This window comes from Colias croceus, chromosome 5 (assembly GCF_905220415.1).
Source record: "Colias croceus chromosome 5, ilColCroc2.1".
Classification (NCBI taxonomy): domain Eukaryota; kingdom Metazoa; phylum Arthropoda; class Insecta; order Lepidoptera; family Pieridae; genus Colias; species Colias croceus.
In genome coordinates this window covers 6,062,557-6,087,111 of record NC_059541.1, presented here as the reverse complement: position 1 = coordinate 6,087,111, position 24,555 = coordinate 6,062,557, and the positions used below count along the sequence as shown (strand labels likewise).

The window sequence follows — 24,555 nt, the reverse complement described above, 5'->3', positions numbered from 1 at the left end:
TTTTACAAGGGCAACTCATTACATTAATAATTTAAATTTAATTATTCACGTACATACTTAGTAACCGTGCGTCATACATTCGTACAAAAGTATTTTAATTAAAATAAAAACAAAGGTTTTGATATACCTAATACCTAACCAGTATATAAATAATATGCACATTGTACATTAGGGTTTGTTAATATTATCCATGTTTTATTTAACTTGGATCATTCAAGAACCTCGCGATAATACCGACAGTCGACTTATTTAAATATTATAAATTATAATTAAAAGGATTCAAAGCGCTTAACAAGTCCGATCGTCGTCTTTTCAACTGAAACTCTAAATAACGAAGTAGGGCAAATCTCGCAGAAAAACAAATAGCCGGCCTTCTGCCTTCTTTATGAGACCCTTGTTAACTTGTCCTTAATAAATTATTTATTTTTCTCGAACCTCGGCCGCGCAGTGAGACTGTGTTAATTTTGTTGATTATTTTTAAATAAGTTTAGACAACTCGCTCGTTTGTCCGTAAATAATTTTGTACTTTCATTTTCACCTGCTTAAAAATACGTTACAATGATTTTTTTAATTTTTTTCATGCTGCATATTGGTAGCATTTAGTGTATTTATGACTAAGTATTATTTTGAATTGTATTTATTGAATACAGTTTTCATGCACACATTATTAGAATTATGCGATCTTGTATTTTAACATTTCGCAGCTGATAAAATGGAAGTAGATACTTGTTTGTTTTCTTGCTTTTAACATAACACATAATGCTATATATAATTTGACTTTTTACTGTTAAAGGAATTCTTGTATACTAAAAACCCTAAATAAAAGAAATTGAGTTAATAAACAATATTCTGGCAATTTACTTTACAATTATATTATTTACCTACCTGTGGTAGGATTAATTACAAGAATATAGTATTAATTCCAATCAGGTATTTATGAACTTTTTCGATCTTTATATTTTCTAATTAAACTTTTTAAGAGAAAATTTTTAATACAAAGTAACAATTTTCTTGAATAAGTACCATAATCTCATCCTATTAACGCTCAACAAAACGGCTCTAATTAATTACCCACAAACTTAATTAATTGGATAATTAAAGAGGCGTCTTTGTGGTAATCATAAGATAGTATAATACAGTATAGTATACAAGTGATAACTGCGTTAAAAACAACCGACTTCAAACTTGCACTTGCAAAATTTACAAATACCTACAGACAAAAATGCTCATAAAATAAAAACTACTGGGCCTATCCGAATAAAATTTTTATGGGACCAATTCGACACCATCCCGCATCGAACAAAAAAAGAATCACGTAAATCGGTTCAGAAACCTCAGAGTAATCGGTGTACATACATAAAAAAAAAAAAAAAAAAATATACCGGCCGAATTGATAACCTCCTCCTTTTTTTGAAGTCGGTTAAAAACCACCCTAATTGACTGCGATTGGTCATAAAAGAAACGCATAATAATTTTAAAAAGTTTTATAATTGATTTAAATACTTTAAAGACGTTGGGTTTGAATTATAATCATATTTTAATTTGGGATGAAACAGTTGTAAAATTACAGAGCGTCGCAGAAAAGTCAACTAGAGTAATATACAATAATTATTAAAATATTCAATTTATAAAGTATTTAATCTTTGTGAACAGTCACAGGATGTTTAATGCTAAGTAAGCATCACGGAATGTATCAATGTTAATATCTGCATTTTTAACTTAAGCCATACTTTAATTTTGTTCGGCTATATATTTGATATTTCGATGGATTTACATTGTATATTAATATATATGACTGATGTATATATCTTTAGTGAAATATTTTTATAAGACGTAATGAAAGATATATACCCACATTTCTATAAAGTGCCCATTTATTAAGCAGTGTGAGTGCTTGGTTCAAAAGGTCAATTCAAAAGGTTCAATACTCTTAACACAAGACAATGGTCAGATTGGCATTTGTTCAGCTTATTAATCCTATAAATTATCATATATGTAATGAACCATAGAACTTTGAGCATTTTAGATTAATAATGACTTGTGACCACAACCCTGTGGTAATAAGGACATTAAATTCCATTCAGCGATTTAATTACGATCATTAGTATGTTTTAAATATTCTAACTTTTACCAAAACAATAGCAGAAAGAAAGAAGCAATTGCAAAGAGCAATAGCAAAAAGAAGATTTTATTATGAACTAGCTTTCCACCCGCGGCTTCGACCGCGCAGTCAAAGAAAAACCCGCATAGTTCCCGTTCCCGTGGGATTTTTGGATAAAACCTATCCTATTTCCCGAGGTAAAAAGTAGCCTATGTCCTTTCTCCGGTATCAAAGTATCTCTATATCAAATTTCATGCAAATTGGTTCAGTAGTTAAGGCGTGATTGAGTAACAGACAGACAGACAGAGTTACTTTCGCATTTATAATATTATTATGGATTTTTATAATGCCTGAGGTATTAAAATCCGCATATTTATCTTCGTAAAGCTAAAAGGTGATATGTATTCATCTACGTATAAGTAGAATGAATGGCGACGTTGTCATAGGTATATTTGCCGGAAAGATTTTCCGTTCCAGTCACAAGAAGAAAATGTGTTTGATTTATCAGCACTTGAGGCCGGACCTTCCGCTCGCTATAAATTTTATTGTGTTATGATTTAGGGGCGCGTACACGATTTTATGGTAAACACTTTACTCTTTGTGTGTTGTTATGTGATTTATTTTCTGATGTACGTTGGGTCAATGCGAGATGCTGTCAATATTGGCTGATTTGAATAACAAAGGTTTAATTTATAGCAGCGTATCGGTCTGTTTCTACATCTTCATTCTTGTTTATGAGTTGTTTTAGGAGAGTAAATAATGAACGCGTATCAAAACAGAAAATATGTATGATAAATTTATATTTTTCTTTGTTACTATATAAAACAACGGAACATTAGTATCCGTGACCAGCAACGAAGTTCATTTTGTTCATGTTTCCTTTCTATAAAATGAACTATTTCCTTCCTTTAGAATATACAGTCTCCTTATAGCTTGTATTTGCGTGAAAAGAGTGACAAACAAACAGAGCAAGTGAAGCATATTTCCGTTTAAATTGGGTCATGCTTACCTATAGAGGACGGAAAAAATAATCTCACAAAACACTGATGCTAAATCGATTCTATTTATTCTAGTATTATACGAGTTTCCCATTTTAATTGGAGGGCACATATTATGTTCTTACAATTCGATCATTCCTTACTTCATATTAACATCTACTGATTTGACTAGGAAATCTAAACAAAAAAGTTTTGATGCTGGAGAGGTTGAGGCATCTTGTGATAAGTACATCGACACCTAGCTTAGCTAACTTAGAAGTTCATGTTGTCATTTTGAATAAGAAAGTTACAAACAAAATTTTAGTTTGATGTATTACCTATTGACTGTCGAAAAGTATGTTGAATATGTATATTGTATAGTTATTAATTAATTATTTGTATTGTATATAGAGCATCATATATGTGTAGTTAAAAGATTTAAGGAAACGTAACTACTAAGCAACAAATATCTTCTTTTTGACATTAGTTTGGTGTTCAAATAATTAATAAATAATAGAAATTGGTAAACGTACGATTTTTTTCTCAAAAGATCTAAGAAGATAATCTTCTTAAAGTAAAAGTCAAATAAAAAGGTCTTCTTCAAGTCATATACATAAAAATGAAGTTAAGTACATATGAAATGAATATGAGTTTTATGAAGCAGCTCTGTCAATTATTTTTGTGGGGTTTCATTACCTCATAAATGAGTCTTTTCATAATATTAAGGTCGTTCCTTATGTTGCATGTAGGAGGCAAAATTGCTTTTAGGTGTACATTTTTCACGCAGATTTTTATCACCTTACGGCGGTTTAAAATGTATTTAAGGTTTGAATTTACTTTTTACGTTTATTATAGCCTTGACATTGACTTAGTTTAATAATCATTATGAATTCATTTGGGTATTTCATAATATACTAGCGGTCCGCCCCGGCTTCGCCCGTGGTACATATTAACGTTTTCTCTACATAAGAACCATCCTCGTACTTCAAGGAATATAATAAAAAAAGAATTATCGAAATCGGTTCAGCCGTTCTCGAGTTATGGAATTACAACGAAAAGTGGCATTGATTTTTATATATTAGATAGATTTGTATTTTATATAGGATTCAGACCAACATCATTTATTAAATCTATACTTCTAAGTATACTAATATTATAAATGCGAAAGTAACTCTGTCTGTCTGTCTGTTACTCAATCACGCCTAAACTACTGAACCAATTTTCATGAAATTTGGTATGGCGATATTTTGATACCCGAGAAAGGACATAGGCTACTTTTTATCCCGGGAAAATGACGCAATCCCGAACATCCCACGGGAACGGGAACTATGCGGGTTTTTCTTTGACTGCGCGGGCGAAGCCGCGGGCGGAAACCTAGTTCTATATTAATTTAAATGGAGTAATTGTATTTTTATTGCAGACAAACTCCTACTACTTGGAATTTTGTTTTTATAAACGCGGTTAACATTACAAATAGTTCGATGGTAGGTATAAAACTAGCCCATTTCGTATTTAAGATTTATTTATTAGGTGAAATAAGTAGAAAGTAGGAACACTCTCATACCGTAATGGTAATGACTCTACACTGTATATTTTAATTAGGTATAAAATAGCATTTTATGTTTGGTTTCGGATTTAGGTAAATAAATTTTATGAGTGCAGGTTTCTTCCAAAATAAATATTTTATTCAGTTGCAGATTTCTTTTTTAAAGTGCTCCTTGAATGCGACGTTACTGCAATATTGAAGTTTTCTTAAAAGAAAATTTAAGAAGTTTCTCAGTTGAGGTCTGATGGAAGGATGAATAATCTAAAGCGACCTCTTTGATAAAATTCACAGAACACACCTTGCTTATAGAAATCATGAATGTGTAGAAAATAATTATATCCCCACTATAGCAGTACCGCTGATGTTGTTTGATTGGTATTTTTTTTTCTTTTAAGCTTTATATTTATACATAGTAGTTCATAACAGTACAAAGTTAACATAACAATCTGCAAAGGTCTTTCAATGTTGATACGTAGCAAATAATAATTATCAATAACTAGCAAACCACCCGCGGCTTCGATCGCAACGACCACTTGTAAACCCTATATAGACAGCTTATAAATATTTATTTTCCACAATGCAATATTTTTTTAAATTTATTTCATACCAAAATATTCATTACGATACCGTTTTTTCCAAGTATGAACGTAATAACAGCGTTGTGAGTGAGTCATAACAATGTAATACGTACTAGAAAATCTTTAAGTATTTTATCCATAATAGGATTAGACACTACTTACTTACGTACGACAGAAGGTGTGGTAAAGCCGTACGCGTCAAATTTCTTGTTGCACTGTCTGTTATTAAGGTTACTTGTAATTACTTGGTTGTCTGTTTGTTACTGACAGATCCAATTACACCAAAGGAGTCAATTCTCGACGATTATGTAACTACTAGTTACCAGTTAGTTACGCTGTTAAAGAATACTCTGCTCTTTGTTTAACGTCTCCTTACGACAATACGTTTAACGAATAAATTGTGTATCAAATTAGATCCACGCTGTATTGAGCTTTTAGATCGAATAAATTTTTGCAAAAGCGACTGATAATTTCTAACGATACTTTTTAGAATAATTAGATGAAAATACGATGAAAGTTAAAAATATTTATGGTTCTAAATGTGTTTTTTTAAAGAGAGAACTGAATATAATGTTTGCTGTTTTAAGACTGCGACCGTATTAAATCTATCTAAATATCGACGTCGACTCCTTGGCCAAAGTCTTTTCATAAGTAGCAAAAAGTGATCAGTTTAATCAAGTCGGGCAGGCGTCAATCAGGCACCTCGTTATCTAAACGAGCAGTAATTTTCCTTTGCTGACCGAACGCTATTTGAAAACCCATCCAACGTTGCTGTCTTCAACTTTGATTAGACACCTTACTTTTCGCACACTTTATTTGATCGACTTCGTTCCTCACGCTTCTTTTAATTAGCTTAATTAAATGGATGGCTTATATGTCGTATGAATAGAGCAATCATATTATTTATATAACGTTTATTTTACTTTTTCATATTGTTTTTCATAAAAAAAGATTCATGCAGTTGTACCATATTTATTGTATTATCTCGTTTCTGTATTGGACGCGGATATTATTCAATAACAATGATACAATGGAAATGGTTTGTTGATATAAACGCAAGTATAGTTCCGTTTAATACATATTAATAGAATATGCCGTCCTATTTCAAATAAATTATTGGAAAAACCAAGGTTTAATCTCAATGATTAGACAATTTAAAAGCTGGAAGCGATAAAGCAAAGTCGTCGAAGGTCGAGATAATATCTGAAGGCGAATAAGTTGCAGGATTGCAGTGCGACAACGAACGGGCGTGATTATCCCGGGCGCAGCGGACTTCGGGCTATAATGATAGCAATAATTTGACCGTAATCGGCCGCATGCCGCTTTGTAGTCGCCTTGGGATCCAAGTCCGATTTTAAGCTCGGTATTTTGCGCATCAGTGGACAACTATCTAAATCAACCTGGATAATTGCCCTTGTTGCGTCGTTAACCGTATCGATACACCGAGCGATATGGTTCTAAAAGCTTTCGAGTTTCGTAGAGCAAAGGAATGTCTCACGGCTCGATTAATCCGGATAATGATAGATTCAGCTTAAAGTGTGTGTATGATTAAAATAATTTTGTACGACAAGCGCAAACTTGTTAGACAGGCAAATGATTTAGTGACTCGTTAATGGGTTAACTTCGTAAACTTACACTCGCTTGAGGTACACAGCTGAGAATTCAGTTTTCAGACACCCGAAATCAATTTTGAAGGATCTCTATTTAGTTGAATGTGGGGTGATTGAATAATATTAATATTAGTTTATGGTAATTAAACTTCTAAAACTATACACATGATATCGCTAACGATCGACGCATCAATTTGGGTATTGGATTCCCAGTCATAAACATTTGAGTCGAACAGGGAAAAGGTAGGAAATCAAAATACTGCTTATGCAAATAAAGATGTGAGATAAGTAAAGAAAATAGTTGTTACATAAAACCCATTGACCCGGTGCGGGCGTAACTCACAACGCGCGCGGGACACACGGACAATAATGGCAGCCATAATTTGCCTGTAATGGGCCTTACACTATCGCACTGTCAGCTCCACCAAAAATAAGCTACGTTTACTTAAATCTTTTCGGCGTCGCAAAGATGGATCTTTTAGCACTCTGAGGCCAGATGTTTAAACGATCCTTTGTTATTGTGACCCAGAATGTTTATTTCCCTCACGTTTATTTAAACTATCGTCGAGGCCTTTGTGTAAACGTATTTTTCAAACCAATAAAATGCACACGCGCTCGTGTAACATATCTACGAATGCATTTGAATTGTTGTTTTCCTGCCAATCAGTTTTTGTTGTATTTTATTGTATTGACGCAAACGCGGTTAAATTAAAATGTGTTGGCAAATTCAAATGTTTACGGTCGTGTCCATGATTTATTTTATAAAAAAGGTTTTTCATTGATACATGGTATTCAAATTTTAAATATAGGTAAACAAATAAGCAAGTTACTAATAATAATTAATACAACGTTACTTACATTTTTAAAGCAATATAATGACTTCTATTTGCTTATATTGATACTTCGTATCTCGAGTATCAGTAATATCGCTTCTCAAGGCATTGTTTCACATGTAACTAATAACGTGCGCTTCAATGAAGCATAATATACAATATACAACTACCTCCAGTGGGAACGTAGCCGTGCCGTCTCTATCTTAATTAATGGCAGCCGGTCCGCGATCTTTATTGCAATCCTCACGCTTGATTTAGCACCTTTCGCTCACGCAATTGAATGAAGCTCTATTAATTTCTATCGGCCTTGTACAAATAAACTTTCTACCTGATAAATAGCCCGTATATACCACCCTATATGTAACCAATTTGTGTTTATTGTAGCTAACGATGTGAAAATGGCGTCGGGTTATACCGGGTAAAAACAATTTATCTTAGTCAACAAGATTTTGCGAGATAATCGTCAACGCGTCTAGATTTTCTTGGAAACTAAGAATATTAAGTGTGTATTCATGTGGCTTTCCGTATATATTATGAAACGCAATATATTGTTGTTAATGTCTTGTTTTATTATTTTTCTTAGATATGTGGAAAGTTAGAACGAGAATTGCTTGTGTTTTCAACGATATTACCTTTCATAAGACAGCTTTAAATAATGGAACAAATTCTGGTTTACAGGCTCCATAAATGTTGAAATGAAAATAAAACCCACGTTCTCTACCTATTAACCGAATAAAAGTGATTTAGGTATTATAATTTTTCAAGGCCGAGTCTAATCTGTGATATTTCATTCCACGAAGTTATAATAGTCTTTAATGTATCACAACAAATCTCAATAAACTTAATAATTAACCTATTAATTATTTATTTTTAAATCCAAATTAAATCCCCATTAGTTTCCATATTATCATATAGAAGTAAGAGTTTCATAACGCAGATACGCAACCACGTTCCGAAGCAGCATATTGAAACACCGAAAGGTTTTATTCAGTAAGGGTCAACTCACACCAAAAGAGCGTCGAAGCGCGGCGAAGCGGAGCGCAGTTTCCGTGTCAAATGAATTTTAACTTTATTTTCATTACTATAATACTCATTATCGCATGAGAAGCTCGAACGAGTCGCGCGGATGCCCGCGGCGCCGCTGGAATTCCGTGGAATTCCAGCGGACGGACCGTGCGACTGCGCGAGAAGTCGCGGGAATTCCAGAGAATGCTCGAGCATTCGCGAGCGGCCGCTGGCAATATCCCGCCCCTCGCGCCCGCTCCCCGCACGCGTCTGTGCGCGCGAGCATTCGAACTGCGCAAAGAGCGACCCGTGAATTCATCGCGGGAAGGCGCGCGGATTCCCGCGACTGCTCGAGAAGTCGCTGGAATGCTCGAGAAGTCGCGGGCCTCCGCTACTCCGCGCTTCGCCGCGCTGCGCTGCGCTTCGCCGCTCTTTTGGTGTGAGTTGACCCTAAGAGACTCAGGATCACACGTAACCTCGCCCGCCCTTGTCGGCAAGATTTCCCCGTGTAAAAAAGCTCGACCGTTTCGTTATACTACGTCAAATGATACATACGTATCTCAAACTTTATATATTCCATTTTTTTATTTTAACGTCGGAATACTACTTGAACGGTGTCAATATGAATTAGGTTTTGTGTTACCTTGTTTTAATAATTCTAAATTACCTTCGGATGGTGACATATAAACTACAATTTTAAATGTAAAGCTAATTAAGGACGCTATAACGTATTTTTACAAAAACACGCTGTTTTTCGGTACCATTTTAACTTAAAGCAATTACACGTGAGAACATAGTAATATCTTAATTTAAAGATAATATATTCAGCTCTACGTTCATCTTATAAAAATTGTACGACGTCATACAAAATTGTCGCTGAAATACGTTTTTTCCATCACAATAAACGCATAAAATGCAAAAAAATGGGGTCTAAACCGGTACCATTTTAGGAAAATTAAGAGCCTAATCTATCTTCTTAACTATATCTTATTGAGGGATATATAGTCCTTTATATATGGTGTAATTTTTATGAATCTAAATCAAAATTTTATTTCAATAATGAGCTAAATTAAAAATACTTGTCGATTTCTTCATACATTTTGTTCTCGCGGTTCGTCAGACCGCGCTCAGAAGCGCTCTTGGAAGGACGGGTGTATCGCTCCTCGTGCCAAAAATAAAAACGAAATAAAAAAGATTATTGTGCGTGCACTGTCTTTTTCGTGATTTGAAATATTTGATACTTTTTATGAGTAAACTGTATATGTTTCATATTCCAATTATTTGTAATTTAAAATTATGTTTTTAAAATTACCTTGCCTGAGATCCTCTTTTTTATGGGTTGTTGAATAGATTGGTGGGGTAAAACAATTCAAGATGGCGTCGATGAAAATTTGGCTTTTTTTCGTGATGGGTGTCATTTTCATAGTTTTTGGGGTAGCTATTACCGAATATGAGGTCAAAACTGAAATCCAAGATGACGCCGACGAAAATTTTACATCTTTTCGTCATGGGTGTCATTTTCATGGTTTTTGGGGTAGCTATTAACGAATATGAGGTCAAAACTATAATCCAAGATGGCGCCGACAAAAATTTTACAACTTTTCGTCATGGGTGTCATTTTCATGGTTTTTGGGGTAGCTATTAACCAATATGAGGTCAAAACTGAAATCCAAGATGGCGCTGACGAAAATTTTACATCTTTTCGTCATGGGTGTCATTTTCATGGTTTTTGGGGTAGCTATTAACGAATATGAGGTCAAAACTATAATCCAAGATGGCGCCGACAAAAATTTTACATCTTTTCGTCATGGGTGTCATTTTCATGGTTTTTGGGGTAGCTATTAACCAATATGAGGTCAAAACTGAAATCCAAGATGGCGCCGACGAAAATTTTACATCTTTTCGTCATGGGTGTCATTTTCATGGTTTTTGGGGTAGCTATTATCGAATATGAGGTCAAAACTATAATCCAAGATGGCGCCGACGAAAAATTTGACATCTTTTCATCATGGGTGTCATTTTCATGGTTTTTGGGATAGCTATTAACGAATATGAGGTCAAAACTATAATCCAAGATGGCGCTGACGAAAATTTGACATTTTTCGTGATGGGTGTCATTTTCATGGTTTTTGGGGTAGCTATTAACGAATATGAGGTCAAAACTAAAATCCAAGATGGTCGTCGAATTTCAAGATCGCGTCATGGTAATACTGTCGCGTTATGGAGCAAGGCGGCGATTTTGGTATCTATGAATCTCGCCAAAGAAGTTTCACTCCTGACACGTTTTCTCGGCACACACGTTCTTTTTTATTTTATTCTCTTCGTTTAAATGTTTTAGATAAACTTTATTTTAAATAAAGTTTAGCGAATATATTTAAAGAATATATTTAAAGTTACTAATATCTGTCAGAATATTAACATGATTGCCACAGAGTTGCGTTTTATATTAAATTTCTAAATATGCATTTCAATGTTCTTTAAAATTGTTTTTTTTAAGACTTTCTACAAAACTGTGGTTGTTAACGTTTTTGTTATTTTATTTAAGTTTACTTTAAAGGAGTAAGAAAAATATACCTAATTACCGACGGTTACATTGGGGATTTGGTAATAGCTGTCTCAAAAACCTTGAAAATGACACCCATGCCGAAAAGATGTAAAGTTTCGTCGACACCATCTTGGATTTTAGTTTTGACCTCATATTGGTTAATAGATACCCCAAAAACCATGAAAATGACACCCATGACGAAAATATGTAAAATTTTCGTCGGCGCCATCTTGGATTTTAGTTTTGACCTCATATTCGTTAATAGCTACCCCAATAACCATGAAAATGACACCCGTGACGAAATGATGTAAAATTTTCGTCGGCGCCATCTTCGATTTTAGTTTTGACCTCATATTGGTTAATAGCTACCCCAAAAACCATGAAAATGACACCCATGTCGAAAAGATGTAAAATTTTCGTCGGCGCCATCTTGGATTTTAGTTTTGACCTCATATTCGTTAATAGCTACCCCAATAACCATGAAAATGACACCCATGAAGAAAATATATAAAATTTTTGTCGGCGCCATCTTGGATTTTAGTTTTGACCTCATATTGGTTAATAGCTACCCCAAAAACCATGAAAATGACACCCGTGACGAAATGATGTCAAATTGTCGTCGGCGCCATTTTGGATTTTAGATTTGACCTCATATTGATTAATACTTATTTAATAGCTACTCCAACTCCTTGAAAATGACACCCATGACGAAAAGATTTCAAATTTTCGTCGGTGCCATCTTGGATTTTAGTTTTGACCTCATATTGGTTAATAGCTACCCCAAAAACCACCCACATTTGCAAATGTGTTTGCTACTTAGGAAAAGTTCATATTTAAAGATATAGGTAATGTGAATGTGTGGTAACGAATTTAATTTATTTCATTCCGACTGTTTCTCGGAATAACATACATTTACTAAGAATTGCTTACAATGCCGGGTTTAATATATTGCCGGTAACATATTATATTATGTATGATAATAATTCTTAAAAAAGTATTTTATACATTTCTTAAAAAGCTTCGATATTGTATACAATAATACAATTCATATTCAAATTGTTGTAAAATAGTCACACTTTTTTAAGTTGGTTGAATACACTAAAATACTTATAAGGATCGTAGTGTACCTACTAATAATAGTAACAAAATGAATTTTTAAAGTTCCCAGTAATCTTCTGGAATCAATTTCAATAAAAATATAAAAAAAAATAATATCAAGTATGAAGATGGTCTATAAAATGGAATGCGCTATGTTTACGTGAGCGCGATGTTCCCGCGAACCACGTGGCGACGTTAGATACCTAAATTTGAGTAACGCAGATTTGTGACAGCGTCCTTAAGGTAAGTTTATTGCAGGTATATTTTGAATTGTTTCCTCTTAATGGAACTGCTTATATAGTTTAGATTTTGAAATAAAACACACAATTCACTATTTCCAATTAAATTTACTTTTAAAATAGATTTTATTATAAAACCTACGACCGTATTCACACTAATTAATAAATTAATGCATTTGTTGTACTTAGGAACCATATGTATAATTTAGATACCTAATTTTTATATTTTCCCCATCCATTCATGTATTCAATTCATATACTTTACTAATAATTATAGTGGTCAGAGCTTTCATGAAAATTGCATGGTATAGAGCAGACCGTAATAATTATTATGTCCGCAAATATTATGAACTTGTCCCATAAAATTTGTTAAGTGGCAGACGAATTAGTTCAAGGCATTGCCGCTAGATGGCAGTGAAAACTACGAGAAGTGACGTAGTTCTGATGTTTTCTCATAGATGGCGCTGTACCTTATAGTCGAAGCTCTGATTATATTGAATGTAAATAATAATAATTAGTGATGCAACGAATACTACTTTTACGAATACGAATACGAATACAAATATCAAACCTACTATTCGGCGAATACGAATACGAATACGAATATCTCGCCTTGGTAATAAAAGACTTATTTATTTAATGAATGTTTACTCTTCTAATAATTAAAATTGACAATAGGCAAATTTTTATTTAAAAAAACATAAAGTCCGTAGATTTTCTGGTTTTAGGCGATTCTTTTTTTCAGTCTGGATGTTTCCAGCCGTTGAAAAAAGTCTTTCCGAAGCGACTGTACATGGCTTCAGTGAAAAATATTTATGTGCGAGTTTTTTCAGACTTGGAAAATGGACATCTTCTCGCCAAAAGGCCAGTGGATCAGCAGTTTCTGCACACGTCATATTTCTAGGCGCGATTTTTAAATCTGTAGTAAATAGAGTTGCGTACAAAAATATTTATTTGTTTTTAAATATTCGTATATTCCCCGAATACGAATATTCGGTAAATGTCTACTATTCGGAGAATACGAATATTCGTATTCGTATTCGTTGCATCACTAATAATATATATTATGGAAATTAAACAATAATCAATATGATAATAAAATACGAAATATTTTAGTATTTACTAAAAGCTGGTTTACGGTACGGTAAATTTTAGAAACATTTTATTTTATTTTTAGAACTTTGAAACTTTTTTTATAACTAACTAATAAGTACTATCACAGACTAATAATAATATACTACGTTACTATGCAAGTTAATATTTTAAATTCTACATAATGCATACACTATAAATACTACGATTTAATATTTTATTATATCTTATACCTACATACTAGTAAAATATTAATGATTTCAAAAGGGGTTTCTTCTAGTTAGCATGTGACCAGATACCTATACTCTGTGGTTCTTGAAGTAAAATATTGCATTCAAGTACCTACCTATCTATAGGCACTGATAGGACAGAAAGTCATAAAGATGACCTGTGTCACTAAGTGAGTTTCTGATGCTCGCTGTCAATATCGGCCCTTGTTGGAAAAGTTTTCAAAATTGAAATTCCGAAGTTCGGAGACGTGCCGGCTCGGAGCACTCAGGGTGCACGCTTCAGATCTCAAAGGAAATTTGGTAACGGGCCATGTACCTATTTAGATTGGCATGGAATTATCCACTGAGTCGCAGGTGATTGTTTTTACCAGACCGTAAAATTATCTACGTACGACGATGTTATTTGTTATTATTTACATTTGTAAAGCATGTACGCATTGATAACTCAGATATTGTCTTAGATATTGCAAACTGATTTATGTACAATGTCAAAAAATCTATTAAAATGTCCTAAGTTTGATTTATTTTAAAAATACATAAAAAGGTGTGCGTCTTTGGAAAAAACAGGGAAAGGTTTTCAATTGGTTCGAATTATTAATTTTATAATATTCGGTACCTAAATAATAAACCTATCTAAATTCAAATTTATTGTGACTATATTATCTGTGATTATGATTAATAAGCCGTGTGATTACTGATAAGATATATAAAGTTAAGTCCTTTCTTTTTTCATCAAAAGACGAGACAACGTCTTTTGATGAAAAAAGAAAACGTACACGTTACGTAAGTATATATAAATGCTGTTAAATACAAACGCAAACGAAGTACATTTTAAACTCTGCACCTAAATATTTGATAAAGTTGTTAAGTATTTCATTTGCATTCCGTACAGAAAATATAGGTGCATACTTGATGCATGCCTGTAAATTGAGCTCGGTAGTTAGCTAAGCTTTCAGGGTATATTAAGCGTAACAACGAGAACGAGTCTAAAGTTGCATTGTGGATTAAACGCAACCCAATTACCTAGCTAGGAGTCCACGCCTGAGTCGTCTCGATATCAGATTAGTTCCTCGCTGGATTACATTAGTGGACGTCATACTACTGGTTATATACAGCCTTCAGCGTATATCCAATTATAGCGCCATGGCTCTCAATAGTCATGGAGATTGGATCTGTCAACATACGTTTATTACTAGACATTTGATGGGAATTACATTATATAGTTAGTGCGTAGTGGCGTCCTGCTAGCTGTTGCAATCTGCATGCAGGTAATGCTTACAACTGTACCTATACTATATGCATGTGTAACGCTGATTTATGCACTTTATATTTTACGAGGGATGAAGGAGGGATAAAGATTAACCTACTTGATGACTTATGATGTTCATAATACATGAAAAATTTTTAAGACTATGAAAAGTATATAGACCTTTATTTAAAATGGTTTTAATTATTTATATTGTTATTATTGTATGTGCGTTTAAAGATTTGGAAATGTATAGACAGATAAATTATGAGAAAAATACTATTCTAATAATGAAGACCAAAAAAATTAAGACTAAAGTATTATATAAATAAACAATGTCTTCAAAAAGGCAATATTAAGTCATACGGCAATACAGAATATATAATTACTGTATTAAGAATCACACAAAACGCGTGAAGAAAATGTACAAATTTGAAATAGGGCAATGAATTTATTATAATTTGTTTCATTCGGCTGTGCGAAATAATGATCAATTTGTAATCGATGGCCGATTTCCTAATAAAACGGAATAATACTTACAACGCGGTGTCTCACCCTAATGGAATATTAATCCGAGTTATGTTATTGGATATGTAATTAGTGCCACGTCGTAAATTAATTAACTCCTAATACAGTGTTGATATCTGTCTCAGTCGATACATTCCTATAATAGTGTAAGTGGTTCAATACTGTGATATAGATCTGTTTGTTCATTTGCATTTAACAGCAGCGCGGAGTTGATTGCCAATTGTTTATGATTCCTTACGAGACAGACGGGCTTTAGATGCATCATTATACAGACATCATTGAAGATGCATATTCTTAAACATGTTTACAATTGAATGTTTAATATGTATTACGGTTTTACCTATCTATACTTCTATACTAATATTATAAAGAGGACAGGTTTGTATGCATGGTTTTCACGCATAAACTACTGAACCAATTATGATGAAATTTAGCACACACATAGAGGGTAACTTGGATTAACACATAGGATAGGTTTTATCCCGGAAATTCCACGGAAACGGGAACTATGCGGGTTTTCCTTTGAAAACGCGGGCGAAGACGCGGGCGAAAAGCTACTATATTCTATAGTGAAAGGAATGTAAATAATGTGATAATGAATGTGTATGTTAATTTATTTCTTAAATATTTTTGATACATTTATGAAAAAGTACCTAATTGTATTAAAATACAACGACTTTGTGCTACGAGTTGCTACGAAAGTTATCGTAGACAGCGCTACGAAATTATCCATTTGGCTCATACATAATTTGTTTTCGATTGTTTACCTATGTTTAGATTAAAAATAGGGTTAACATTGCATTATTAATATTAATTGTAGTGTACAATGTGATTTACAAGGTGAATAATATACTTTAATTCAAATTATATTATCCGTAGTTTCACCTACACACGAAAGTAGTTTAACTCACGTAACTTTATCGAAATCGAAATTAAAAACGCCTCCACCTTTAACTCAATTTACAAAGATAACAAACTACATGAGTCGTGTTTGTTTTCGATGGAAAAGTTTTTGTTTCGCGGCTTGTAGTGTGTTTTAGCCGACTTACGTGATGAGAATGCGATCCTTGCTGCACCGATACGGGCTGGGAGTTTGGGGCTCACGTCCTAGAACGAATTCTTCTGATTGTTATCATTAAATTTATTACACGTTCGATTTATAAATGTCATGTCAATAACCTTTTCAAACCATATAAAACAACTTTAAAGCTGTATTTATGTAGTAGTTTTAAAGTGTATCTGAGCAATCTGTTTAGTTTTCGTTTATACTTTAACATAGAGAGCGTATGTTTTAAATGTTTTTATGCTTATATAAAGGTTTTATATTTACGTATTTAATACAAATTCACTATAAGTTACACTATCGTTACAGTATACGTTTTGATAAAGTAGTATTAATGATCCCATATATCATCACTACATAGTATAAAACAAAGTCGCTTTCTCTGTCCCTATGTCCCTTTGTATGCTTAAATCTTTAAAACTACGCAACGGATTTTGATGCGGTTTTTTTTAATAGATAGAATGATTCAAGAGAAAGGTTATAGTATATAATTTATTAGGTTTTAGACAAAGCGGGCGAAGCCGTGGTTGGTAAGCTAGTAGTGTTATAAAAGAGAGATTATAAATAAATAGGTATTCAAAAGTAGAATTATACCTATAAAATTTATCTTTTCTTATAGTATGACGCAATCATAATATGAAACATGCAATTTAAGCTACGCAAGATAAAAAGCAGGTAGCAACCGATCGTATAGCATGATACACTATACATCGTAGCATACGTAATCTATATGCATACGCAGCCAAGTGTGCTTTGTAAAGATTTTTCTTTCCAGCGTGTATAAGATATGAGATGGAATTAAGTACTGAATACACGTTTCTATCGCTTAGGTTAAAGCCTAGGTCGTGGAGTCGCTATGAGTTTAAGATGCAGTTTTAATACAGCGAGGGCCGCGTACAGCTCATATTTTTCATGCTTGTCTTGTTCCCCATTGGGCTCACGCTTATTTTATACGTGACGTGCACCCACAATCTCGCCGTATCTCCTAATATCTTTTGTTTTTGGTCATTACATCTCATTGTTATTTGGACGTATCTAGTGAATTTTTCAAAACATGTTTCTAAGGATATGTGCGGTGATTAATTTTTATAAATGGTATTATGTTTATAGAAAATAGTACACATGAAGTAACTACAATGCTGTATGATTTTAAAACGACAGCATCTTTTTTAAATTTGTTCGTTTTATACGATTTTGTTACTTCTTAATTGAAATTTACTAAATCATTTCTGCTGGGAGCGTCCTTCAAAGATTTTATTATTTTAATGTTTGAGCGTAGATGTCTAGAAATTAATGAATTAAATTGAAATTATTTAAATATGAACCAGATAAGATATTTAATAAAAATAACTGCGTTAAAAACAACCGACTTCAAAAACGGAAAAGTAAGAAATAAAAAAGATTTGATATTATTAATTACTACATATTATTTTTATGTGCTATTTACTAAAAAGGTTTGATGTCGGTGCATGGGCTTAATACTAAGTGCTTAGTGTTTGGCACCGACTTCAAACCTATTTAATAAATAGCACATAAAAATAATATGTAGTAATTAATAATATCAAATCTTTTTTATTTCTTACTTTTCCGTTTTTGAAGTCGGTTGTTTTTAACGCAGTTATTTTTATTTAATACTTTTTAGTGTATTTTTCAACACGAATCAAACGAGCCCAAACTCGATAAAGTTGAGTCAATATATTACTGAGTTCCTATGGCCACCTTCCGATTCCATCATCAGATCAGCTCCATGTCATGATAATGTTTCATCGCTATCCAATTTACATTCGTATACAAAATTTCAGCTCAATCGGTTACCGGGAAGTGAATCAAAGTTACTTGCTACATTGAAATTAAGTCATCGAGTACAGACAAAAATGCTCATAAAATAAAAACTACTAGGCCTAGCCGAATAAAATTTTTATGGGACCAATTCGACACCATCCCGCATCGAACAAAAAAAGAATCACGTAAATCGGTTCAGAAACCTCGGAGTAATCGGTGTACATACATAAAAAAAAAAAAAAAAAAAAAAATATACCGGCCGAATTGATAACCTCCTCCTTTTTTTTGAAGTCGGTTAAAAATAATATAGGTACATTTTGCATTACAAAATGTATTTTTTCAGTGATTCTTACTTCCTATCAATAATTCTTTGTAAATGACACTGCACGAAAACTTAAATTTTACGTATGCCTGTATTTCTGTGAAATGAAGAAGACATTACGAGTTTACTTTTCTTAAACTCAATACGAATCATTAAGAGTCGTATAATTCAAAGCCCAGGGGAATGTAAAGTTAACATCAAAGCGAGTTTACGCGATGACAAAAAACCAATTTCATTCACGTACGAACGTTACACTTTAATAAAGCGTATTGAATATGTATAATGAGAGTAAATATTAAAACCGGTATCAGAGCAAAGCTAAAGGAAGCAGGGAATTTATTAACGCTGCGACATAGGCGAATAAACAGAGCGGTCCGTTTTATATTAAAACCAAGTCCATCATACGCCATTGAGTCTGTGCTAACTTTTATTAATTACAAATATTAATAACGAGTTTTAGGGTATATTTATTCTTTCTTTATTTATGATAATGGTGTATAAATATGTGTAAAATGAAATGAGTTTTTGACTTTTTATTAAAAAAAGATACATATAAAAGTTTGCTTGAAGTTTAATTGGATTGAAAAAAAGTTTAATGAAAATTTATAAGTTTTAGTGTAACTACGAGTAAGTAAATCAGTTTAATAATTTTCGGGTAAAATTCTAGTCTCCTATATAATTAATATAGGAGGCTAGAAAATAATTTTACCCGAAAATTATGTTTTATATTTTAATTATTTTAAGTCTCCCATTAATATATACGTTGCTCAAAACTAAAATTTCCACCCCCGATTTAAATTCTCCTCAATTTATGTTTATGCAAATTTGATTTACGAAATTACAACGTTTTTTCATTTATAAAGTAAAGGTCGTAACAATGGAACTGTAAACATAAATTGCAGCAATTGGAAGCCATTTCAAACTGAATCAATATAAGAAATAATGTGGGATCGTTCGTTCTTAGTGCGCAAAACGGGAGTCGTCGGAGCACAATCCGGTGGATTAGGACTCCAACACGCACACCCTCCATTTCACTAACTTTCTATTTATGTTGGGTCGCTAACCAAACAACTTGTAGGCTCTTTATTACAGTTGTTCGTTTCCGTTCACGATGTCGTTATCATGCTGATAAAATATCGTGTCGATTTTTTATTTGGAACATGGCATATTGGATGCTTACGGCGACTTACGATTCAAGTCTGCAATTGTTATTGGATCGAATTTTATATTCCTACTATCAATATTTGGTAACAACTTGAACATGTTTAATATTATTTAGAACATAATAGTATAGTTTTTTCTATCTTTAGTTTTTCGTCGCGGGTTAAAAGAGCGTATATAACATTTGTAGAGCTATTTTTACGGTCTTATCTATTACATATTCAATATAATTGGGATATATGAAATTATGAAAACGATAATAATAATTAATACGTTTTTAACCGACTTCAAAAAAAAGAAGGAGGTTATCAATTCGGCCGGTATATTTTTTTTTTTTTTATGTATGTACACCGATTACTCCGAGGTTTCTGAACCGATTTACGTGATTCTTTTTTTGTTCGATGCGGGATGGTGTCGAATTGGTCCCATAAAAATTTTATTCGGATAGGCCCAGTAGTTTTTATTTTATGAGCATTTTTGTCTGTAGGTATTTGTAAATTTTGCAAGTGCAAGTTTGAAGTCGGTTGTTTTTAACGCAGTTATCACTTGTTAGGAAAGTTAACATGTGTTTACACTACACAAATAAAACATGGGTTTACGGTGCAAACGCTACATTACCTATGCGATTTGGATTGGGCTATTCATTTTAAATATGCACATCATTTCTTTGGTCTAAAAGAATTGATGTTACCTACACAAATTTTCATGTATAATGTTCAATATGCCACAAAATATAATTAGTAGCTTAATGGAAGTGGCTACATTATACACTAATTTAAGTATTACACCTATTATTCATTGATGCTAATGGGTAATTGTTTATCATGTTTATTTAATATGTAAATGCAGCGGTTAATACATTTCCTCTTTACGTGTATTTTCGTAAAATACTGACGTTAATTGTTTTATGCTGATGCAATCTGAAATACGGTTGGGTGAATAGATATTTATACTGTTCTCTAGATATTCAATATTACTTGTATTTTGTTAGAACTGGGGAACGGGAAACAGTTTGGCTTCTGAGAATACAATAGGCGCCCTATATACATTTTAGGAGTAGGTCCAACAATTCGAGCGGCTCAAATTTAGTTCATTGGCATATTCAAAAGAATTTGTTTATGCTTGGGAATATGTAACTAATAAGGAAATACATATATGAACATAATAGGTATCATAAAACTGAAACAAATACAAATCTATACATATAATAAAATCGTAGGAAAGTCAAAACTGTACATTGAATATTTTTTTAAAAGAATACCTGGGCCGTGATCTATAATCGATATAGAAGCCAAAAACATAGTTTTTAGAATTTTTGTCTGTTTGTCTGTTTGTCTGTTTGTCTGTTTGTCTGTATGTTTGTCCGAGCTAATCTCGAAAAGTACTGCATAGATTGACTTCAAATTTTGCATGAATATTACTAACAGGTCGGGTGAGGCTATAGGCTACATATTATCAAGCTATCATCTACGGGGGAGGAGCTGTGAACCTTTATTTTTCTTACGTATTCCGTGTATTACGACAGCGTACAATCTAAAGACTCATGTTTAAATGTTGGTTTCGAGTAAGCCATGCTATTATCTAGCTTTACAAAATAAAAACTATGTCATTTACGTAATTTGGGCAGAGAAACAGTTTAATGAATTTAGTAGTATAAAGACAAATTAGAAACAGCGCCATCTATTAAATGTTATAAAAATCAAATCAATTTACACGTTATCTATTGGAAATTAATAATCAAATGATGCATATATAAATGTTGTTTGGCAATATCTAGATTGACACTATAAAAATTATGCCATTTAAGTAACTTGGGAAGAGAAACATAGCTTAAAGAATGTAAGTTGTATAATGTTAATTTTGTAACAGCGCCATCTATGAGATTTCGTAAAAATCAAATCAATTTACATGTTAACATTACTGAACACAATGTTAAAAATTAATAATTTAAATATAATTATGTTATTTATTTATTTAACTCTTTAACCCATATCTTCCGTTCCCTATAAGATATATTTCGTGTAAATAATAAACTACATTTTTTTTAAAGTGAGGGTACTTGGATGTTTATTATTTTAAGTAAAAATAGACACCATTATCTACAGTTAATCTAATGATTGTGTTCCAAAGAGTATAATAATATATTGTTGTGTTCATTAGTTACAATTTTTAAAATCTTCGTGTTTTATAAATTTACTAGCTTACCGCCCGCGGCTTCATCCGCTTTGTCTAAAACCTAATAAATTAAGTACTAAAACCTTCCTCTTGAATCAGTCTATCTATTAAAAAAACCGCATCAAAATCTGTTGCGAAGTTTTAAAGATTTAAGCATACAAAGGGACATAGGGACACAGAAAGCGATTTTTAGACAGCTTTTTTATACTATGTAGTGATATTTATAAAGCAATTGAATGCCATAAAACGAAAAATATCAAATGCAATCTTCTTCTTCCCACAAAAGGTAAGTTGTTACTTACAGGTATTTATTGAAATGAATGATTCTTTTATTATTTTGAGGTGCTTTGGGAACAGAAGTTTTTGATAAAATTTTATTTGTAAGTAGCTTTTTTTATAGATTTACAGTTAACTTTTGATTTTTTTATTCAATGCTAATAAAATTATATCGCCTTTGGAAGACGATTTCTGCTGATATTTTTACTACACCACTTGAAAATTGATGATTTGATGATAAAGACAGTAGCAGCGAGGATTAAGTGGAAATTAGTAATCATCCGCTTCGTCAATTTTTGACTGAAGTTAATGTCCAACGTCCAATGGTTCAATCATTGGAAGTATCTCGGGAAATTTTGGAGGATATTTTTCAGGAAGGAGAGGAGGGGCAGCCAACCACATATCAAACTACTACGTTTTAGTACCGAAAAAAATGTTATTGCCAAATGAAACGTAAATTTTGCACTCACAACTTTACAAGTAATGTTTTTATTTTGACTTTGCGGTTATCTGATTATAATATTTATCGTTATGGCTATCGACGTACCGACCGTACTGGGATCAGAGTAGGTACATGATATACAGTTCATCATCCAGGATTGCTTAGAGCATTTTCACACTGAAAAAGATGTTTTCTTTGAATCGTAGTTGCTTCATTTATTTATTTTTAATCATTTTAAATAATATGTTTTATATTTTATAAATATATCATTTTCATTATTTAAGTAGATAAAATAAATTATGTAACGGTTTTATAAGAAAACACATTATATTTGTTAGGCGACGGTGATTTCTTCCAGGCAAAAGAAATCATCTTCAGGATGGAATCATCCTGGATCATCTTCTGAATCATCTTCTGAATCATCTTCAGAATAATCTTCTGAATCATCTTCAGGATGGAATCATCATCATGGATCCAGATGGGGGTCAAGTGACGCGGGCCACGTACCACAAACATGCTTAGTTTGTGGTATCGAGCGCGAAAGATAGTCATCGTGTTTTTAGTAAAGTTACTATGTAAACTAACGTAATTTAATACTTAGGTACATATTCTATAATGGTGTGCTCAAACTGTTAATCTACATTTAATTTAGATTATTATTTGATACTAAGTAATGTAGAATTTAAACCACATTCATGTTTTCTTCAGATTTTAAGATTTACTTATCAGAGTGTTCAATTTTAATGTAGTTAAATTTTATAAGAGACAATAATTAAGAAAATTTTAAAATAAAGTGTCACGTATTTTTTTTTAAACAACGAATGACGAAAAACGACCTAATCGCGGACGAAGTCGCGGGCAACAGCTAGTGAAGAATGAAAAAACAGTGACATGGTTAACTAGAACCTGTTCTTACAACGCAAACATGAACCATCATTATATTATTACTATCTTTGTAAGCCAATTATTTGGCTGTGATAAATGCGTATTATATTTATAGTTGTATTGACTTGAGATATATATTACTTTTCAATAGAACTTTCATGTTAAACTATAAAATGTTGAAGTTTGTTAAACATTCAAATATTTTTTTTTAATTAAATGCTATGACTATGAGGCACAGATAAGATTATCACTATGTGTAATCAGTAAAGTAAGAACATAATTTGACCTATATCAAACACGATTATTCTTTCGCAGGCGTTGTAACAACATGACATGAATGCGTCAAAAATGGAGCGGCCGGGGCGAAGAACGAAGGCGGGATCGCTCAGCGGGCTGTCAGGAGGATTTCCCAGCGCCGTTCCCAACACGGGCAGTGTCCGGCGTCAGCGGTCGCTCGAGTGGAGCGGTGATAGGTACAGCAGCAGTGACGACGATCGTCCGCAGAAACCACCGCAGTTGGATGACAGAGTGTTCGCCTCCCTGCTGGCTCAAGCGACGCACCAGTTTGACAGTGAGTTGATACAATTGAAAGCTTAGGCTTAATGATTGATGGTATCGAGGCTTTTGTTCAGCGTGGCATATTTTTTTTACATAAAATAACAACTTTGAAGTGTTCATAGATAGCTGCACTGTTCAACAAATGGCATTTAAAATCTCTACATTATAAAAAGTTAACACATATCATTTTATAATTACTTGGTTATATCTGGATTAAAATTAATGTTTATAGTAATAACCAAATAAGAAAATGGATCTTCCCA

The 24,555-nt window shown here is 32.7% G+C and overlaps 1 protein-coding gene across 1 annotated transcript in view; it reads left to right on the top strand.

Annotated features, from left to right (window-relative positions):
- The window catches only part of LOC123691902, a 144,447-nt gene that overhangs the window by 36,672 nt on the left and 83,220 nt on the right, over positions 1–24,555 (top strand). Inside the window, exon 2 of the mRNA XM_045636487.1 lies at positions 24,050–24,305. Within this exon, the coding sequence (XP_045492443.1) occupies positions 24,068–24,305 (238 nt within the window). The 5' untranslated portion in view covers positions 24,050–24,067. The remainder of the gene's footprint in view (positions 1–24,049; positions 24,306–24,555) is intronic.